General features: G+C 38.2%; 1 protein-coding gene across 1 annotated transcript; it reads left to right on the top strand.

The window, feature by feature from the left end:
• The first annotated feature begins 4,869 nt into the window (after positions 1 to 4,869).
• On the top strand, positions 4,870 to 18,503 carry LOC137208445 (gastric triacylglycerol lipase-like). Its single transcript, XM_067708885.1, has 9 exons — positions 4,870 to 5,192; positions 5,401 to 5,518; positions 6,053 to 6,251; positions 7,349 to 7,458; positions 11,600 to 11,736; positions 13,516 to 13,662; positions 14,652 to 14,723; positions 15,131 to 15,202; positions 18,267 to 18,503. Exons 1-9 carry the CDS (start codon positions 5,091 to 5,093, stop codon positions 18,501 to 18,503), a joined length of 1,194 nt encoding a protein of 397 aa, XP_067564986.1. The 5' UTR covers positions 4,870 to 5,090.
• The last annotated feature ends 297 nt before the right edge of the window (positions 18,504 to 18,800 follow it).

The following is an 18,800-nucleotide window of genomic DNA, read 5'->3' as shown; positions in this document are numbered from 1 at the left end:
TTCTTCTTTCTCAAGATTGCTTTGGCTCTTTGTGGTCTTTTATGTTTTCATACAAATTTTAGGATAGTTTATTTCTGGGGAAAATGCCATTGGAATTTTGATAGAGACTGCATTGATCCTACAGACTGCTTTGGGTAATATTGAGAATTTAACAATATTAATTCTTTCAATCATGAGCACAGAATATCTTGATGTATATTTGTGTCTTCTTCAATATCTTTCATTAATGTCTTATAGTTTTCAGTGTATAGGTCTTTCACCTCCTTGGTTACCTTTATTTCTAGGTATTTTCTTCTTTTCAATGCTATTGTAAGAGGGAATTTTTTTTTCATTTCCATTTCTGATAGTTCATTTTTAGTGAATAGAAATGCAACACTTTTGTATATTGATTTTGTGTTCTGAAACTTTACTGAATTTGTTTATTCTAATTTTTTTGATGGAGTCTTTAAGGTTTTCTATATTTAATATCACGTCATCTGCAAATAGTGAAAGTTTTACTTCTTCTTTTATGATTTGGATGCCTGTTTCTTTTTTTCACTCCATAGAATGATTTTGAGATTCATCCATGTTGTTGCATGTAATAGTAGTTTACTCATTTTTATTACTGAGTAGAATTCCATTGTATGGTTATAGAAATATTTTGTTTACCACACTGTCTTGCTTATAGTACCTTTACAGTAACTTAAGTCTTGAAATCAGAGAGAAATACTCTGACTTGGTTTTCTTCGAATATTCTAGTACTTTGTTTTTCATATTTAGTATTAGCTTGTCAATTTCTACCAAAAAGTTTGATAAAATTTTTACTGGGATTCTACTGAATATAGAAAAAAATAGAAAAATGTAAGAAAAGTTGACATTTTAACAATACTAAAGTGACATCAGCATCAAGGTGATATAAAATGTCCCTTCTTTTCGTTCCCCTTTTTAACAACTAAAAATCAATATCCATCACAAACAAGAAAATCTCTTTGGGAGTTGTGGAATCCAGCACCATATTACCAGCAACCCAAGAAAAGTCTAACCCACCTGTGCAGCGGGTAGGCAGACACACCTCCGTATGGGCTGTGGAACCGGCAGAAGCCATTGAAACTGTCCCAACTCGTCATAGCTGGAACTAGGAAAACCTGGGGAATGCCGATGTGGTCCGACACCTGTGGATGAGAAAGGCTTTATAGAAGTCCAGCCATCTGGAAGGGAGATTCCAGCACACCACTGGAGAAAAGAAAAATATGAGTTTGAACACACTAGAGAGGATCCCGGGATACCAGTGCTGCCCCTGTACTGTATTGTACACATAACATTTTGGTTAAGGTGGTAGACCTCCTATTAAGTGTTCTTAATAAAGCAATATTTCAATAAATAAATAAATAAAACTTCATTTTTTCACATGTGCAATACTTTGTATTAGTTATTTCATAATTTAGGCAAAAACAACCATCAAAACCTTTTGATAAAAGTTGTTTTTCTCTCAAATTTTGAAAAGTATACCAGGGGGTCATACTGACTGTTTTAAGGTAAATATGATTCTTTATGGGTTCAAGCGCTCCTACCCAAGTATGGGAAAAAAATTGATTTCTGCCAGAATCAAGAAAACTCAGAGAATGAGGATGTTGGAGGCAGTTTCAGGAGGTGACAAATCAAAAAGAATGAATCTCTAAGGACATATTGGAACCATATCCTCTTGTGAATTTACTGCTTATGCAATATTTGACTTGCCATTTGGCAAATATGAGAGTTCACTGGAAATGCAGTGACTTCACATTTTTAGGAAAGGTCACCCAAAACACACACATGTACGCCTATATATATATGGGTATTTAGTGAGAGAGAGAAGGAAGAAGAGAATTAAGTTTTTCATTTACCTTCAAGAAAGCATTCAGTGTGGTGACAGTGAGTATGACTCTCTGGTGTTATAAAGTTGACTTAATATACTTCAAAATTAATATATTGATATGTTTTGTGAACTTTATTTCTACCTTAGGTAAAATATAATCTTCCATTGAATTTTTTAACCTTGATTATATGTATATAAAATTTTTTTTCTAGGAAGTTTCTTCTCTCTTTTTCTCCTTTGGTGATTGATTTCAGGACATTTGAAAAAAAGAAAGAACAAGCAATGCTCTGAATGTATGACAAGAACAAGCTGTATTACCAACGGGCTCTACCTCCTCACTATGCAGTTTCTAACTTGAAATCAAACCTGACTGTTTCTCAAACCAATATGGGTAGAATGGTACTCTATTCACGATCTCTATGGGAAGTGGCAAGGAGTTTGAAAACATATTCAGTATTTATTAACTATTCAGTATTTATTAACAATGTATGTGGGGTATTTTGGAAAAAATCATTTATTTTAGTAATTCAAATAACATTCAAGGAATGTTTATGGTGTTTATAGTTATGAAAAAAGGCCAGTTTGGCAGACTTGGCCAGATTAGGTCCCTCACAGTCACCAATCCTAGTATCTTATATAAATATCACTCTCCTTCACTCTCCCCCTCTCACCCCTACCTCCTACCTTCCTTCCTGCCTTCTCTCCTAGTCTTCCTCTACCGTCAAAACCTGAGAGCTTTGAATTGAGCTTTTTACAACCTTGGTCAAAACAACATACACAAATTTGTTTCTTAGGGAACAAATAATCCTAATAAGCCTTGTTGAGGTTCATATAGTGAATGAGAAACAATTTTTATTTTAATTTTTGATAAAAGATAACGGGCCATAGGCAGCTCTTAGGAATAGTGGGGTAAGTCAATTTAAATTTAATTTTAGCTGTTAGTTAGAAAGTAGGAGGCTAACAAAGAGACTTATTAGGTTTCAGGAGTACTACTAATAGTATAATTAATTTTCATTTATTGAGCAGCAAATGTTTATGGAGCCAAGGATTGAGCAGGGTGCTGTATAGCTGCCTTGGTACCTAGTCGTCCTTCTGTTTGACTCTATCTAAAGCTTCAGTTTATCTATGGGATTTTAAGAGCAAGCACATAGGTCCTGAGTAGACCTGAAGTAGAAGGGAATGAGAAATGCATGGACAGTACAGGTAAGAGAGCAAGTATAAAGAGTTGGTACTGCTGAACTATCATTACATTGTAAGTCTCTTGAAGGCAGAGAACATGCCATTCCTTCCTGTATCCCTCAGGCTAACCTTTTCCTTGTCGAATAAACATGTCAAGTTTAGAGCAGAAGACTGCAGCTGTGGAAACTACAGCCACATTTGGATATGATGGCTTCAAATAGAGAGTAGGGGAAAATAAAAGTCTGAAACTTTGAAAACATTACAAGGTTGCAAATGGAATACAGTGGAGCATTTCCAAGGTCAGGGTGGGAGAAGGATTATGCTAGTGCAGGCATCCCTTAGGAAAAGTATCCATTAGGGAGAGGGGAAAAGTTGATGGAGATCTTTGCAGTAGGAATTGAGAGGAATCAGGACACCTAGAAGTTCAAAACAGAGCAATGGTCACTGATTAAGTAGTATGCATCATGTGTAGTATAGCGAGTGAACAAGAGTTATTTATTAGGTCATCTCTGAATCCAGGTACTTTAAGGCAATAATATAAAAATTTCTCTGTATTGTCATCATCTGAGTAACATTTAGTCTGCCATTCTGCGGGAATTAAAGGAAGTTCTTACGTACAAAACAGACAGACTTCCCTGTTTTATTCACAGTTTCAAAAAATACGATCATTCCAGGTATTAATTTTCTCTCCCTTTTCTGACAGATGGTGTATCAGTTTCCTAGGACTGCCAGAACAAAGTACCACAACTGGGTGGCTTAAAATAACAGAAAATTATTGTCTTACATTTGGGGAGTCTATAAATCTAAAATCAAGGTGTCTGAAGGGCCATGTTCCCTCCGGAACATGTGGAGGAATCCTTCATTGCTGCTTCCTGGTTTCCGGCGGTTGTCCAGCAGACTCTTTTGCCCCTTGGCTCGCAGCTGAATAGCTTCAATCTCTGCCTTTATTGTCACACGGTATTCTCTCAGTGTGTCTCTGTCTTCACATGGCTATCTTCTTAAAAGGAGACCACTCATATTGGATTAAGTGTTCACCCTAGTCTTGTATTTCCTCATCTTAACTTAAATTATGTCTTTAATAACCCTATTTCTAAATGCAGTGACATTCGGAGGTATTGAGCTGAGGACCTGAACATATCTATTTTTCGGGTTGTCAGGGGGAAACCAACTCAAACCAAAACAGATGGTAAATGGTAGCTCTGACATCAAGGCTACAAGGGTAGGTTGATAAATAAAAGGTCCTTTGGGAAAATAGAATCATGTACAAAGCTGAATAAATTACCAGAATAGCAGAAGTATTATAAAAACCTACTAATTGACAAAGTGATGAGAAACAAGGAGAACAATAGGACAAATAAGGTAATAAATGGAAAATCTGTGAAGCAACTAGCAAGGCAGCTCAATATCATGACTTTATGTTATGTCGTAACATTTACTACATGCAAATTTTTTTATTCTCCTGTCAATTTGTTTAGATTATTATTAAAGTGAAGGCACAACATTTTGAAACTCAGGTAGAGATTTTGCAGACACTCATGACTAAGGCTAGAAACCTGGTTTGAGAAATGGGTTGGAAGGACAGACAATCCTGGGGAGGTGAGCAGACAGGACTACACTGCTGAGTCCATTATGATGGGGCACAATGTGGGGCCGGACTCCTGCCCTCCACCCGCCCCATGCCCCAGCTCCCCAGCCCTCTCCCTGTGACAGGCAGGCCTGAGAGTGTCCTTCCCGTGGTTTTGATCACACGGGAATCCACAGGTTCCAGACAGAAATCAAAGTCCTTCCTTGATGAGGGATCCTGGACTGGACATGCCCTTTTCTGGGCTTTGGTCTTCATCTGAGCACATGATGTACTCCACTGCAGGATTCTTTACACATCTGTCTCTCCCCTCACGATGTGGTGAGTTCTCTGAAGACAAGACCCTGTTGGATCTCATATACCAAGCACCGGATCCTCGGACCCAGCTTCTCCTGCCATCTGCCAACCTTGATCCCTCTGCGGCGAGTCCTTGTTCTCAGGCTCTCCTTAAACACAAACATCATGCAATAACTTTTTTCCTCTAATAGGTTGAAAATGTGGTGGCTACTTGTAACAATGTGTTTCATCCACATGTCTGGAAATTCATTTTGTTTCCTTGGAAAAAAAGCGGTGAACCCTGAAGCCAACATGAATATTGTAAGTTATTCATATCACTAATATTTAAAAAACACTTCCAAAGATATTGACACTATTGCTCTCATTAATCCTTTATGATTTATTATAAAGTCTGAAAGATTTCTTTACAAAGTACATGTTACCCCAACCAATAAGAAATTCTATTTTAAGAATCCAAAGTGGCCAAGTATACTCATGAAGCTAAATGTTTTGTCTTTTCTGCATTCAGAGTCAGATGATTTCCTACTGGGGTTACCGAAGTGAAATGCATAAAGTTATAACTGCAGATGGTTACATCCTTCAGCTCTATCGGATTCCTCATGGGAAGAATGATGCTAATCATTTGGGTAGGATTGGTGTGAGGGAAAAAAATGAGTGTCTCAAATCCTGAATCAAATACATTCCAGTCAAAAATATTCTAATCATAAAACACTAGATTAAGTTACTCAAAAAGAACCTGAACCACCTTGGTCTCTGAGATTAAGCTGAGGGTCTGAGTGATACCAGATTTACATTGGTTTCTCTGATGTGAAGCACACTGGCCCATGATTTTAGTTTGTCGTGCTGGGTGGAAACTCAGGGCCCCTGAATAGAAGACCCACTTAATTAACATAATGCTGAATTTCCTTAGAATATAATTTTTTCAATAGGTTTTTGAGGTTTAATTGGCATACGATCAACTGCACATATTTAAAGTGTACAATTTGACATGTTTTTTCATCTGAGAACCCGTCACCATAATTAAGATAACGTATTCAGAAATATTCACCTCACGAAGCAAACGTTTTTAATTCTATTCATATAAAAGCCTGTTTCTATCTTCATGTTTATCTGAGAATAAGGAGTGAGTTTATAAAGATTTTAACAATTATCTTCTTTAGGTCAGAGACCTGCTGTGCTTCTGCAGCATGGTTTCCTAGCATCGGCCACAAATTGGATTTCCAACCTACCCAGCAACAGCCTGGGCTTCCTCCTGGCGGATGCTGGATATGATGTGTGGCTGGGAAACAGCAGAGGAAATACCTGGGCCAGGAAAAATTTATACTATTCACCAGACTCAGCTGAATTCTGGGCTTTCAGGTAAAGAAAAGGGACGATTGAAAATAAATATTGAGTTAAAAAGCATGGGTATTCACTGCTTCCAGCCTAGCCTCATTTTAACAAATTACACTCCAAATAGGAGGAGAAGGATGTCATCTTCATTCTAATACATTTTTGGATTCTTCCTTACACCTCATTCCAAGGGCAGCCTTTCCTCCAAACTGTCTGTGATCCCAGTAACCATTGTTACGGGATTCCCTAAATATGCTTTTCCACAAGGAATGAGCGAAATGACTGAAGCAAGGAAATTTGCTGCCCCCAGCAGATTCTGAAGGAACATCCACAAGGATTACTAGAAGGTTAAACCCAGTTGGGGTTCATGAACAGCACCTGTCATCATCAGTATTCAAGTGGGGGTGGGGAAGATAATGAAATTCTGACACCATGGGGAGATTATCAAAGATTTCCTCTCACTGGCCCTCTTGCGCCTTATTCCTAGAAATTACTAATGGAAGTGGAAAAGAGAATTTGCCTGATGACGATGAGGTGCAAAGGTGCTCTTAGAAGTTCCAGGAAGTGAAAGAAGCTTGTGTGTCCCGAGTGTATCGAGGAAGAGGGCGAGTGAGAGGAGAGGAGACTAGAGATGCTGACAAGGGTCAAATCAGGCCAGGCTGCATAGGTCTTGGTTAAGGCCTTGGAGCTCATTCTAAGTGTAATGAGAAGCTTCTGGAAAGTTTTCAACAGGGGAGTGGCATAGCCTGTTCTCGTTTTCAAAGGGTTTTTCTGGCTGATTTTTCTGTTCATATTACATGGCAGTGGAACACAACATACAAATGATTATTAAATCTGACATTCAGGTTCAAGGGTAGAAGTATTCCCCAGCTACAGCTACTATTGTGTTGGATTAAATTGTAGCTGTGCTTCAGAAATGATGTGCTGTGCTTCAGAAATGATGTCAGCTGTTTATGAGAAGCCACCCCAAAGAGCCCCTGACACTCACTAACAGTCTATAAGCAACAATGCTTAGAGAATCTAGTTTTCTATTTTTCAAAGGAAACCTTACCTTAAATAGGTTGACTTATAGAAAGTAGAGCAAGGAAATGTACTCATTTTTATTTTGTCTTTTTTTCTTGCAGCTTTGATGAAATGGCTAAATATGACCTTGTATCCACAATCAACTTCATTTTAAGTAAAACTGGACAGGAGAAGCTACACTATGTTGGCCATTCCCAGGGCACCACCATTGGTAGGTAACAGCAGTTAGCAGGTAGTTTAGTTCATATAGACCCCTTTCCAGTGGTTATGCAGACATGCTGGTCATCATGCTAATTGTTTTCCATTCATTATATAATGTCTATAGCAACCCAATGATCTAAGACCATTATTATTCCTACTGTATATATAGTGAAACTAAATAAATATTTACCTAAATAAATAGTTCGTGTAAGGTAACACAGTTATTACAAATAGGGTAGCTCAGATACCAGGTTAGGAAATCTGACGCCCAAGCCAATGCTCTGAAACTTTGTACCACACAGGCTCTGGTCTCAGTTTATTCCATTCATTCAACCATATTTATGGGGCACCTATAATGTATCCTAAGAATACAGCAAAAATGAAATAGTTTAAAATCTCTGTCTTCCTACTACTTATACTCTAGCAGGAGAAGGTAGAGAAAATAATAAAAATTAAAAAGTAAAATACGTACTATGCTAGATAATGATAATACTATGAAGAGAAAAATAAATCAGGGGGTCAGATTAGGGAGCATCAGAGGGGTACACAGCAATTTTATACCAGGAACACCACCAAATACTTTCTAAGTAAACGTGAAGGAAGTCAGTGAGCCAAGCTCATACCTGGAAGACTGATATTTCAGGAGGAGGGAAGAGATAGCCCAAAAGATCTGACGCTACAGCACACGCAGCACATTCAAGGAACAGCAATGGGGCTGTTCATTGTGTGGATGAATCAGATTGAGAGAGACAAAGATGAGTTGGGTGGGAGTGGTGAGGAGGGCCGACTGTTCAGGGCTTTTGAGGCTGTTGTAGGGATTTTTGCTTTCTCTCTGAGTGAAAAGGAAACCATAGAAAAGTTTGAGTAGAGGAGCTACATGATCTGACTTGTTAGCAGGATCCTTCCGGTTGTTGAAGGAAAACAGGGCTGGAGCAGAGAAAGCAGTCACTGAACTCTTCCTGTAACCCAGGGGAGAGATGATAGTGACCCAGAAGAGGGGGTGGTAAAGATACCTGGTTAGGCTCTAGACGTATTTTCTATATATAGAGGGGGGGTGGGGGTGGGGGGGACCAGCAGAATTTGCTTATGTAATGGATATGGAGTGTAAGAGAAAGAGGAGTCAAGGATGACACCATGATTTATGGCCAGAGCACTGGGATGATGGAGATGCCACTAGCGAAGACGAGGGAGACAGTAAGAACAGCTGAGGTGGTAGGGAGAGCAGGGGATCAGTTCTGGACCCAAGTGTTAGGTGCTATTGGAGATCCAAGTGGATCGTCAAGCAGTCAACTGTAGATACAAATCTGGAGTTTAGGAGGGAAGATTGGGCTGAAAATACAAAATGTGAATCATCAGTACATGAGACAGGATGCAATAAGCAAAGAATTGAGCTCAGACAGAAAAGAGGAGGGGTCCAAGCCCTAAGGCCTGGGCCACAATTGATTTGGAAGATGAGGACGAATCAAGTGAATAAACTGGAAAATAATGGTGACTGTGGTGTAAGGGAAGCCAGGAATGACTAGTGTTCTGGAAGGCAAGTAGAGAAAGTATTATTAGGAAAATACTGCAGTCAACTGTGGAAGAGGCTTTGATCAATCGTGTGAAATGAAGTCTGAGGACTGACCCTTGGTTCTGGCAACCTAGAAGCTATAAGGGAACCTTTCTAACAGCAACTTTGGTGGAATGGTTGGGACAAAAGCATAATCAAGGAAATTTAAGAGACCATGAGAGAAACTGTAAAGGGAAGAGAAAGGATGAAAGCAGAAGGGGGAATAGGGGATTATATGGGAGAAATAATGGTGTATTTTTTATGTTGATCCTCACTGTCAGCCAGTGACATTACTTCCTACTACAATTCTAAACAACCCGAATGTCCATATATGGGCATATTCAGGAAAGGGGATGAAATACTTGGTAGAAGCCTGTGGAAGTTCTCTTCCCACTGCTTGTTCATCCTAAAGCATGGATCCCACTGGTAGAATTTTAGAAAAAAGGGTCAGTGAGGAAGAGCTTCCCAATGTTTCTGTCATTGTGTAATATGTTATGGGCCCAAGGAGATGAGGATTTGTGCTATTTTTTTTTTTTTTAATAAAAGCACTTTTAGAGGAAAGGGCAAAAAAGCAGGACTAGGCAGAGGGAGAAGCTGGGCAGTGATGCAGTCCCCAAAAGTCCTCAGCCAGCTCTGTATGACATGGCTCTTCAGAGTCTTCATCAGTGGGACTAGCTGGCTGGTCCTTTACCCATTTGTTGACCAGTCATTCAATGCAGGATGACCCAGGAAGGGACCTTGGGTTCTCTTGAGCAAATGCAAAATCAAAAGTCTCCCTGCAGCTTCAGCTGAATAAATGCCTTGGACTCGAAGAGAAATCAGGGCAATGAAGAACAGCAACAAAACACATGGTTAACCACGGATTCAAATTCTTTGTTAAAAAGTGAGAAATCTTCTAGATTCCTAAAATTTACTCCTTTAGTTTCCCAAACTATCCAAAATTTAACCCTTTTGGATGGAAATCTACCTCAACTTATGACCGATGCCCATGCTTTTTTAAATAGAACATGTTGAACATAGCTTAACTTTTTTTCAACGATATAGGGCTATAAAATGATTGCATTTAGCTGAAATGCAACAATTTCCTTAGGAGTTATTGATATCAATAGAACTGCTTGTCCTGACACAAAATAACTCCAACCTACCAGTCTCTTGAGTATTTAAATTTTGCCTTTCTTTCATTTGAACTTCTTTTCATTCTTCTTTTTCACCACTGGATAGTTTGTCATTATGTCACCATATTCATAAATTTTGGGAAATTTTTTTCTGCCTTCTAATTTACATCTTCCAATCAATCTGCTGTGTACTTGAAAGTTAGATAAGTATCCTTGATAGAATTGTGTCTAAAGTGGGATTAAGTTTATTCTGAGAAGTCACCTGTCCTGACTATATGGACCCATGGACACCCACTCAGGCTCCTTGCGTGTGATTCTTGCTTACTCTGGGTGATCTGTTGGCTGATGTCTGCAGAGTTAGGCAACCAGAGAAAGAATCCCTTAATAAACAGAGTGCTCTTGGAAAGACCATTCTTCCTCCATTGGGATCAGGCTGGATATTATGTAACTGAGGCCATTGTAAAAGTCAGAAAAATTTTGTTTCAGGGCATTATTGAGTCTCGTCAATATGTCATTATTAACAGTAGGGAGAGATTGTCCTATGTAATTCAACTGTAAACAATTTAAGTTGAGGGCTTCCCTGGTGGAGCAGTGGTAGAGAGTCCACCTGCCGATGCAGGGGACACGGGTTCGTGCCCCGCTCCGGGAAGATCCCACATGCCGCAGAGCGGCTGGGCCTGTGAGCCATGGCCGTTGAGCCTGCGCGTCCGGAGGCTGTGCTCCGCAACGGGAGAGGCCACAACAGTGAGAGGCCCACATACCGCAGAAAAAAAAAAAAAGAATTTAAGTTGATAATTCTTTGATTAGAACCCAGTCTATTTATATGCTACTGTTCATGAAAACAATTAAAAGCAGACAGGCTGAGAATGTTTATTGTATATAGATGTTGGAATTATCTCGGCTTCTCATTTGTCAAGCATTTACCATGTGACTAGTTCCTGGTAAATACTTTACATGATTCACCTCAAGTACTTCCTAAACAACCCAAGGAAGCATTCATTATTACATGCATTTTTAGATGAGGAAACTAAGGCTCTTAGAGTTTAGGTGACTTTTCCAATGTCACAAAGTTAATAAATCACAGAACCAGGTTTCAGACTCTGTTTGGACACATTTCAAATTTGTGCTTTAACCTTTCCACGTATATACCCTACTCATATTAAATGTTAATTATCTCATTGTTACGAGATTAGATAATTTTAAACTGAACCAAACCTGTTGTAATATAACGTTTTTGTTACCACATGATTATTCTAAAGTAGGCCTATTTTCTAAAATCAGATAAAACAGTTTATTATAACTTTCAAAAAGTTCTACCCTCATGTTCCCAGAGAGAATCTATGAAAATAAAACAAATATACTAAAATCTGATCATTCTGTCGATTTCAGGTTGTCCCAGATGGCACCCGTAGTAAATCCAAAGTAATGTCACATTGTAAAGCACACAGGCACACACACACCTTTCACCTTTTGTTGTTCTTTTTCAGGTTTTATTGCCTTTTCTACAAATCCCACGCTGGCTAAAAAAATCAAAGCCTTCTATGCATTAGCCCCAGTTGCCACAGTGAAGTATACCAAAACCCTGTTGAACAAACTTGCACTCATTCCTCCCTTCCTCTTCAAGGTATGTGATTCCCTTTAACTGGGTCTAAGATGTTAAATTGTTTGTGTATTTCAAAGTGATGGAAAGAGAACAAACACCTGGTGGACAATCATGTTTATATTCAAGGATGGAAATTAACATGTTTATATTATTTCTTGAATAGCACTGACCATGGTTGAATCCCCATTAGAGTTTATGAGATCCCCACCGATTTCTTTATTCTAGATTAGGTTGTGTGGATTAGCAATGCCTGGGAGAGTTTTTGCTCCTTCCATGGATGTTTCTTTACCAAGCACCCACACAGGTCTTCAAGGCTGTGATTTCCCCCCCAAGACCAGGGAAAGGGAAATAAAAGCAAAAGAGTCAAATGAGAAGCCTAAACCACCTGGTCCAAGAAAAGTGGGAAGAAGAAGGATAGGAAAGAAAAGGAAGGAAAGGGAAAAGGAGAGAGAGGGGGAAGATAGCAATGGTGAAGTGAGGCAAGGACTCGGAGACCACTTATCATATATCCTTGGCTTTCCAAGCCTTTTCCTAAGAGTTCCTTCCTCTTTAAATGGGGATTTCATAGGGCAGTAGCATAGATTTCAATAAACTGTAAATATTATGGAGGCATACATGGTAGGGAATTAATAATCTTTCCTTTTTCCAGTGTTTAATCACTGACTTCTCCCACCCACCGAAACTAACACATACACACACATACACAGTCTCCTTTAGGAGAACAGTTTACCTCAGGCTACAAAATTTAATGATGCCATTTTCTTCTGTGGTTGAGTGCTATTCTTTTTTTTTTTCACTCAATTAACACGCATGCCTAAAATCTAAGAGATTTTACCTACAGACCAACTACATTTGTAAAGCTTTTACTCAAAATGTAAAATTGTGTGATGACCCTGAGTATGTTTACCGGTTGCATTGATTCAGAAATTGTTTGTTTCTTACTCATATTCAGATTTTCTGACAGGCAATGTAGAGAGAGGTTTTTAAAAAAGCATTAGACCTTAGGTCAGAGGCTTGAGGCTCAGATCAAGATTCTAGCTGTAATCCAGTTCTCACTAGACCAAGATCCTGACTATTCATTAGCCTTATGTTCTCACGTATAAAATGGGGATAACAAGGTACAAACTACCAGTTAAAAAATAAGTAAGTCACATGGATATAATGTATAGCACAAGGAATAGAGTTAATACTTTATAATAACTTTGTATGGGGTATAATTTTGAAAATATGGAGTCTCTATGTCGTATACCTGAAACTAACATAATATTGTAAGTCAACTATACTTCAATAAATTAAATAAAATGGGGATAACAAAGTGTCTACTTATTTTAAGAACAATTAGGGTGTGTCCTTTCAATTTTTAAACTACCAAGCCTCTTTGTCTTCTTAAAGATTTTGCTGAAAATATGGCTTAGAAGTCACCATTTCCCCTCCTGATTTTTTTTTTATTTATTGCCGGAATCACACATCTTGGCACTTAATTATGATATTCTGCCATGTTGTTTTATGAGTTTATTCCCTAACTCCTATGACCCCAACTAGACTGTAACTCTGTGTCTTACCCAGCACCCAATGCAGTTCTCAATGCAGCAATTAATACTCAATACTCATACCTGCACTGTCCATTCCATATCTTTATTGTGGGGATTCAATGAGAGAGAGTATTTAAACCTCTTAAGACAACATATAGAAGTATGAAAATATAATGTCTATTCCCATTTGTACCAGTAAACAAGACAAATTAATGTCTTTTCTGCAGCTTGTTATTTGCAAATCTTTAATGATGCTTTTATTTTTCAGATTCTATTTGGTAACAAATTGTTCTACCCACACAATTTTTTGGAAAACTTTCTTGGTGCTGAAGTGTGCTCCCGTGAGATGCTGAATGTCGTTTGTAGGAATGCCTTGTTTGCCGTGACTGGATTTGATAAGAAAAATTTGAACATGGTTTGTATGCATTGAAATTTCTATTCTGAATATTTTGAGCAACCCTCATGATTACTTGTCTCATCATCAATTAGGAATGGTACTTTATTAGAACCAGGAGTCACTTCAGAATTCTGTCCATGATATGCAGATAAGCCCACGAGAAATCACAAGTCATTGCTCGCAGTTTTTTTGCCTCCACATTTCTTCCATCACCTCACTGTGCCCTGAAGTAAACAGCTTGTAGGAAAAACAAAACAAAACAAAAAACTCCCTACTCACTTCTGATCACCTGAATAATTGGTGTGACATTTAAATTCTGTGAGTGGAGGCATTGAACCAAGTTGTCAAGTTCCTCTGTAGGAAAAATATGTCTAGATATTGAATATTACTTTAAATATTTTTAATGCTGATAGTCATCTCCATAAACTTTCTAAAACTTGTTTCAGAGCATTTATGTAAGATCTTGTCCACACTCTTTACCTTCTATTTCATTTGCTTTGCACCAAGTGGATGCTTAAAAGCACATATGACAAAACGCGGTATCAGAAAGTAGTTAAGAATATGGATTCAGGGTAAAAGCCTAAATTCAAATCCTATCTTTGCAGCGCACTTGAACTCCTCCATCTTGATTTCCTTATCCATGAAATGAGTTGTTGTGAAGATTAAATGAGCTAACATATGTAAAGTATATAGAACATAGTACAAAGCAATGCTCATAGTATATCATGTTTTGCTCATAGTATATCATGTTTTGCTACTAATAGTATGATACACTGACACCTATTCTCCCTCAAAATTGTTTAGTTTTGTTATATACCCTCGAAATTAGCCCATATAATCACAGTTTGCAAGCCATAAAGTGATGTACAACTTTTTTGCTCGTATCCTGCCAGTAATGCTGCCCATAAAACTTGATCTAGATCAGAAAAAGTTAAGTCTTAGATGTTTGTGAGAAACTGAACATACATCTAAGTGCGCATGTGTGTGCTTGTGTGTTTGCTTTCTAGACTCGCTTAGATGTGTATCTAGGACATAATCCAGCAGGAACTTCAGTTCAAGACGCCCTCCACTGGAGTCAGGTATCATTTCAAGCTGCTCAAACTTTTTGTGGGCCTAAACCATTAACAATTTACCTAAAGCACAGTCTTAAAATATTCTGTCAAATGCTTCTAAAAGGGAATTTTTCTGGCACGTGACTACCAGATGAAAATATCTATCAATCCATGTGAATGAAAATCCTACAAAAAACAGGTGCTTTGGGTAACAAGAAATAAATGATGATTATGACTTGAAATTATTTCAAGCAAAGCTGCATTTAAACTTGAATAAATTGTTGCGGAGGATTAATAGTCTATTTTTGGAATGAGAAAAAATTTTTAAATAATATTTAAATTAAAAGTAAACTACTTGGAAAAGTTGGCATTTTATTATTTACATAGCCAAGTGACTTTTTAATTTCCTTGTATCTTTAATTTCTCTACATTAGGCTGTTAAGTCTGGGAAATTCCAAGCTTTTGACTGGGGAACCCCAACTCAGAACATACTGCATTATAACCAGGTAAGCATATTAAGTTGAGGTTATTTGCATTTTGAAAGACAAAGATATAAAAAGTTAAAGATGAAATTACGATAACTTTGCAGGTATTTTCCAAAGGAATGCTGTTGCCTAGACCTAGCCTTAAGGAAATTATAAAGTAGATGACTCTATCCTTTGAGTCTTTTTGTCATGTGGAACATCACACTGGTCTCTAATTCTTCCACTGAGCCTTCACGCTCCAGTGTCTGTGCTCGTTCAAGCTGCCCTCAAAGTACCACACCACTGCAGTGAGAACCTTCTAGATCTTGTCACCCCTCGCTGCATTAGACAGATCTGCCCTGTATCCCAGACCCCCGGCATGCTGTCTTCTCCTTTCCAAAGTGCAACTAACTGTTATAATAAACCAATAACTTCTTTTTTTTTTTTTTTGGCTGCTCTGCGAGGCTTACCAGATCTTAGTTCCCCGACCAGGGATCAAACCCAGGCTCCAGGCAGTGACAGTGCAGAGTCTTAACCACAGCACCGCCAGGGAATTCCCTAAACCAATAACTCTAACTGTTCATGGGATAGAGCTGGAATCTCTGGTCTTCTTAAACAATTTCCTATCCTTTGTTGATGGCCAGAGAAGTTTTCTCACCATATTCCCAGACATAAAAGAAGGATGGTATGCTTGCAGTTCAAGGCTGGAAATATTTTTCAGCAGACAAGAGCCTTGTACGCAGGTAGATATACTGAGCATTCCTCCTACTTGTAGTACAAAGAAGCCAGGCTTTGGAGTCCATCGTACCTGAAGTTAATATAAGTTGAGACAATAACTTTTCATCTCTCCACCCAGACTCAGGGAGTTATTGACAGTAATTAATGGGTAATGTCAGCTCAGGATAAACTCTCGGATTGTCACAGGCTAATTTTGAATGAGAGAATTGCTCTGTGTTTTTTTGGTAATTCTTTCCCCTTCTACTTCACCCCACGTCCAATTTTCCAACCAAGTAACAACCCTATTAATTTTTGTCTGCTTCAATGACTCAATATCTACAAGGGATTTATATCTTTTCACCACAATGTCTTTTGTGTGAAAAAGATGGCCCAGCCTCCTTGTTTTTACATCTCTGATGTCTTTAAAGAGGTTTTCTGAACACAATCAGATCAAACATTTGTTGTAAAGACTTTTCCCCCCAACCATCACAACCTCAAGCCCCCCAGACACAGACTCTATCTTTATACTGGGCTCTAATAACAGTAATCAGAGACTCCATCTTGAAGGACCAAGTGGGGCATGAAACACCCACTCCCAATTCCATTCTCCCTTCAACCAAGCCAAACTCAGGATGGTTTCAACTGACTGAGGGAGTGACACTAATTTAAGAGCCAGAAGCTAGGTTCTGGAAAACACTTTGAATAGTGGAATATGAGTAAAGAAAAGTAGGTTTATTCTTATAGATATTCTCCACAATTTTCCCTTTTCTTCAACATATAAAGGAATATAGTAAAGTATTAAAATACTATGAAAAATTGCATATAATAAAATATTTTTCTTTGGTGAATTGGCTATTACATAAGGATAAAGAAAATATTCATATTAGAATTCTTGAGAATATCATCTTTAAAAACTAACAAAATTCTCTGTGAACTGTGGGAAAGTTAGCAGTGATTCTCTTGTCCCCTTGGCCTGCTTTATGAATCTCTTTAAAATCTTTGTGTGAATGGAGATTTTGTAGAAATAGGAAATGGGGCCACTGATAGATTTTCTCAGAATTTGAACGTATATTTAGTAAAATCAGGCAAGTATTTAACAAATACAGCTCCTTAAATGAAATGATTACCTATGGAATGACTATACTGGCAGCCATACAAAGCCAAAATAAATGACTCAGGACATTTTGAGTAACTATTTGTATAGAAACTATCTATCACAGTTAAAATTCAGTCACATTCACTTCCTTCAGCTTGAGTCGAAATCTAAGTTTTTACTTTGTAAGAATTATTATCTAAAGCCCACCTATTCATGTGCTCACTTCGGCAGCACATATACTAAAGCCCACCTATTCAAAGCATGGTCCAGGACCAGCAGCCTCAGCATCGTCTGGGAATGCAGAATCTAGGCTCTTCCTCCAGATATACTGGATCAGATTCTTCATTTTATTAAGATCTCCTAGTGATTCACAGGGCCTTTAGAATTTGAGAAGCACTGATTTAAAACATTGCATCCACGTTCCTCTGTGGATAAAGGTAACTCTGAGCAATAATTGTTAAGATTTACTTATGAAACTGGGTCATGCCACTTGTGACAACGTGGATGGACCTTGAGGATATTATGCTACATGAAATAAGTTAGACACAGACAGATAACTATTGTATGATGTCACTTACATGTGGAATCTAAAAAAAAAAAAATTTAAAAACCTCATAGATACGGAAAACAGATTGGTGGGTGTCAGAGACGTGGGCAAAATGGGTAAAGGTGGTCAAAAAGTATGAACTTCCAGTTATAAAATAAGTACGACCTGGAGATGTAATGTACAGCATGGTGACTACAGATAATAATACCGTACTGTATATTTGAAAGTTGCCAAGAGAGTATATCTTCAAAGCTCTCATTGGGCTTCCCTGGTGGCGCAGTGGTTGATTGAGAGTCCGCCTGCCGATGCAGGGGACACGGGTTCGTGCCCCGGTCCGGGAAGATCCCGCATGTCGTGGAGCAGCTGAGCCCGTGAGCCATGGCCGCTGAGCCTGCGGGTCCGGAGCCTGTGCTCCGCAACGGGAGAGGCCACAACAGTGAGAGGCCTGCATACCGCAAAAAAAAAAAAAACCTCTCATTACAAATATATATATATAAAAAAACTACATGTGCTGGTAGATGTTAACTAGATTTATTGTGGTCATCATTTCACAATGTATACGTGTATGGAATCATTGTAGTGCACCTGCAACTAGTATAATGCTATATATCAATTGTATCTCAATTTTTAAAAAACTAGGTTAATGGTATCTAATCTACCCACTGAGTAAGTATTGAGTTTCAAGTGCAGTTACTTATAAAAACTCTGATTCTTAACACTCTGATTCTTTTCCTCTGGTGTTTTAGGCCACACCTCCCAACTACAATGTGACAGCCATGGATGTACCAATTGCAGTATGGAGTGGTGACCATGACCTGTTGGCTGACCCTCAGGATGTTGGTCTTTTGCTTCCAAAACTGTCTAATCTCATTTACCACAAGGAAATTCCTACTTACAATCACTTGGACTTTATCTGGGCAATGGATGCACCTCAAGAAGTTTACAATGAAATCATTTCTATGATGGCAGAAGATAAAAAGTAGTGCTGGATTTAAAGAATTATTCATGTACTTTTCCCAAAATGATTTCTTCTCTTCCACATAGTTTTCTGTACTGTTTTAAATGCAATGTTTCTTTCTGTAATTCTGACTTTCAAAATATATTAGCATCAACAAACTTTTCATTGGTCATTTTTAATTGAAAAGAATTTTTTTTAATTAGATTTTTTTCACTTGAAAATTTATCTAGAAACTCTTGAGAGAACACAGTCTTGGGGAGGTGAAACTTCCCTTCCAATCCTCCCATTCAGTTTATCTTCTAAACTCCAGGTAGATAATGAG

This window comes from Pseudorca crassidens, chromosome 16, assembly GCF_039906515.1.
Source record: "Pseudorca crassidens isolate mPseCra1 chromosome 16, mPseCra1.hap1, whole genome shotgun sequence".
Classification (NCBI taxonomy): domain Eukaryota; kingdom Metazoa; phylum Chordata; class Mammalia; order Artiodactyla; family Delphinidae; genus Pseudorca; species Pseudorca crassidens.
This window is presented reverse-complemented; position numbering and strand designations above follow the sequence as displayed.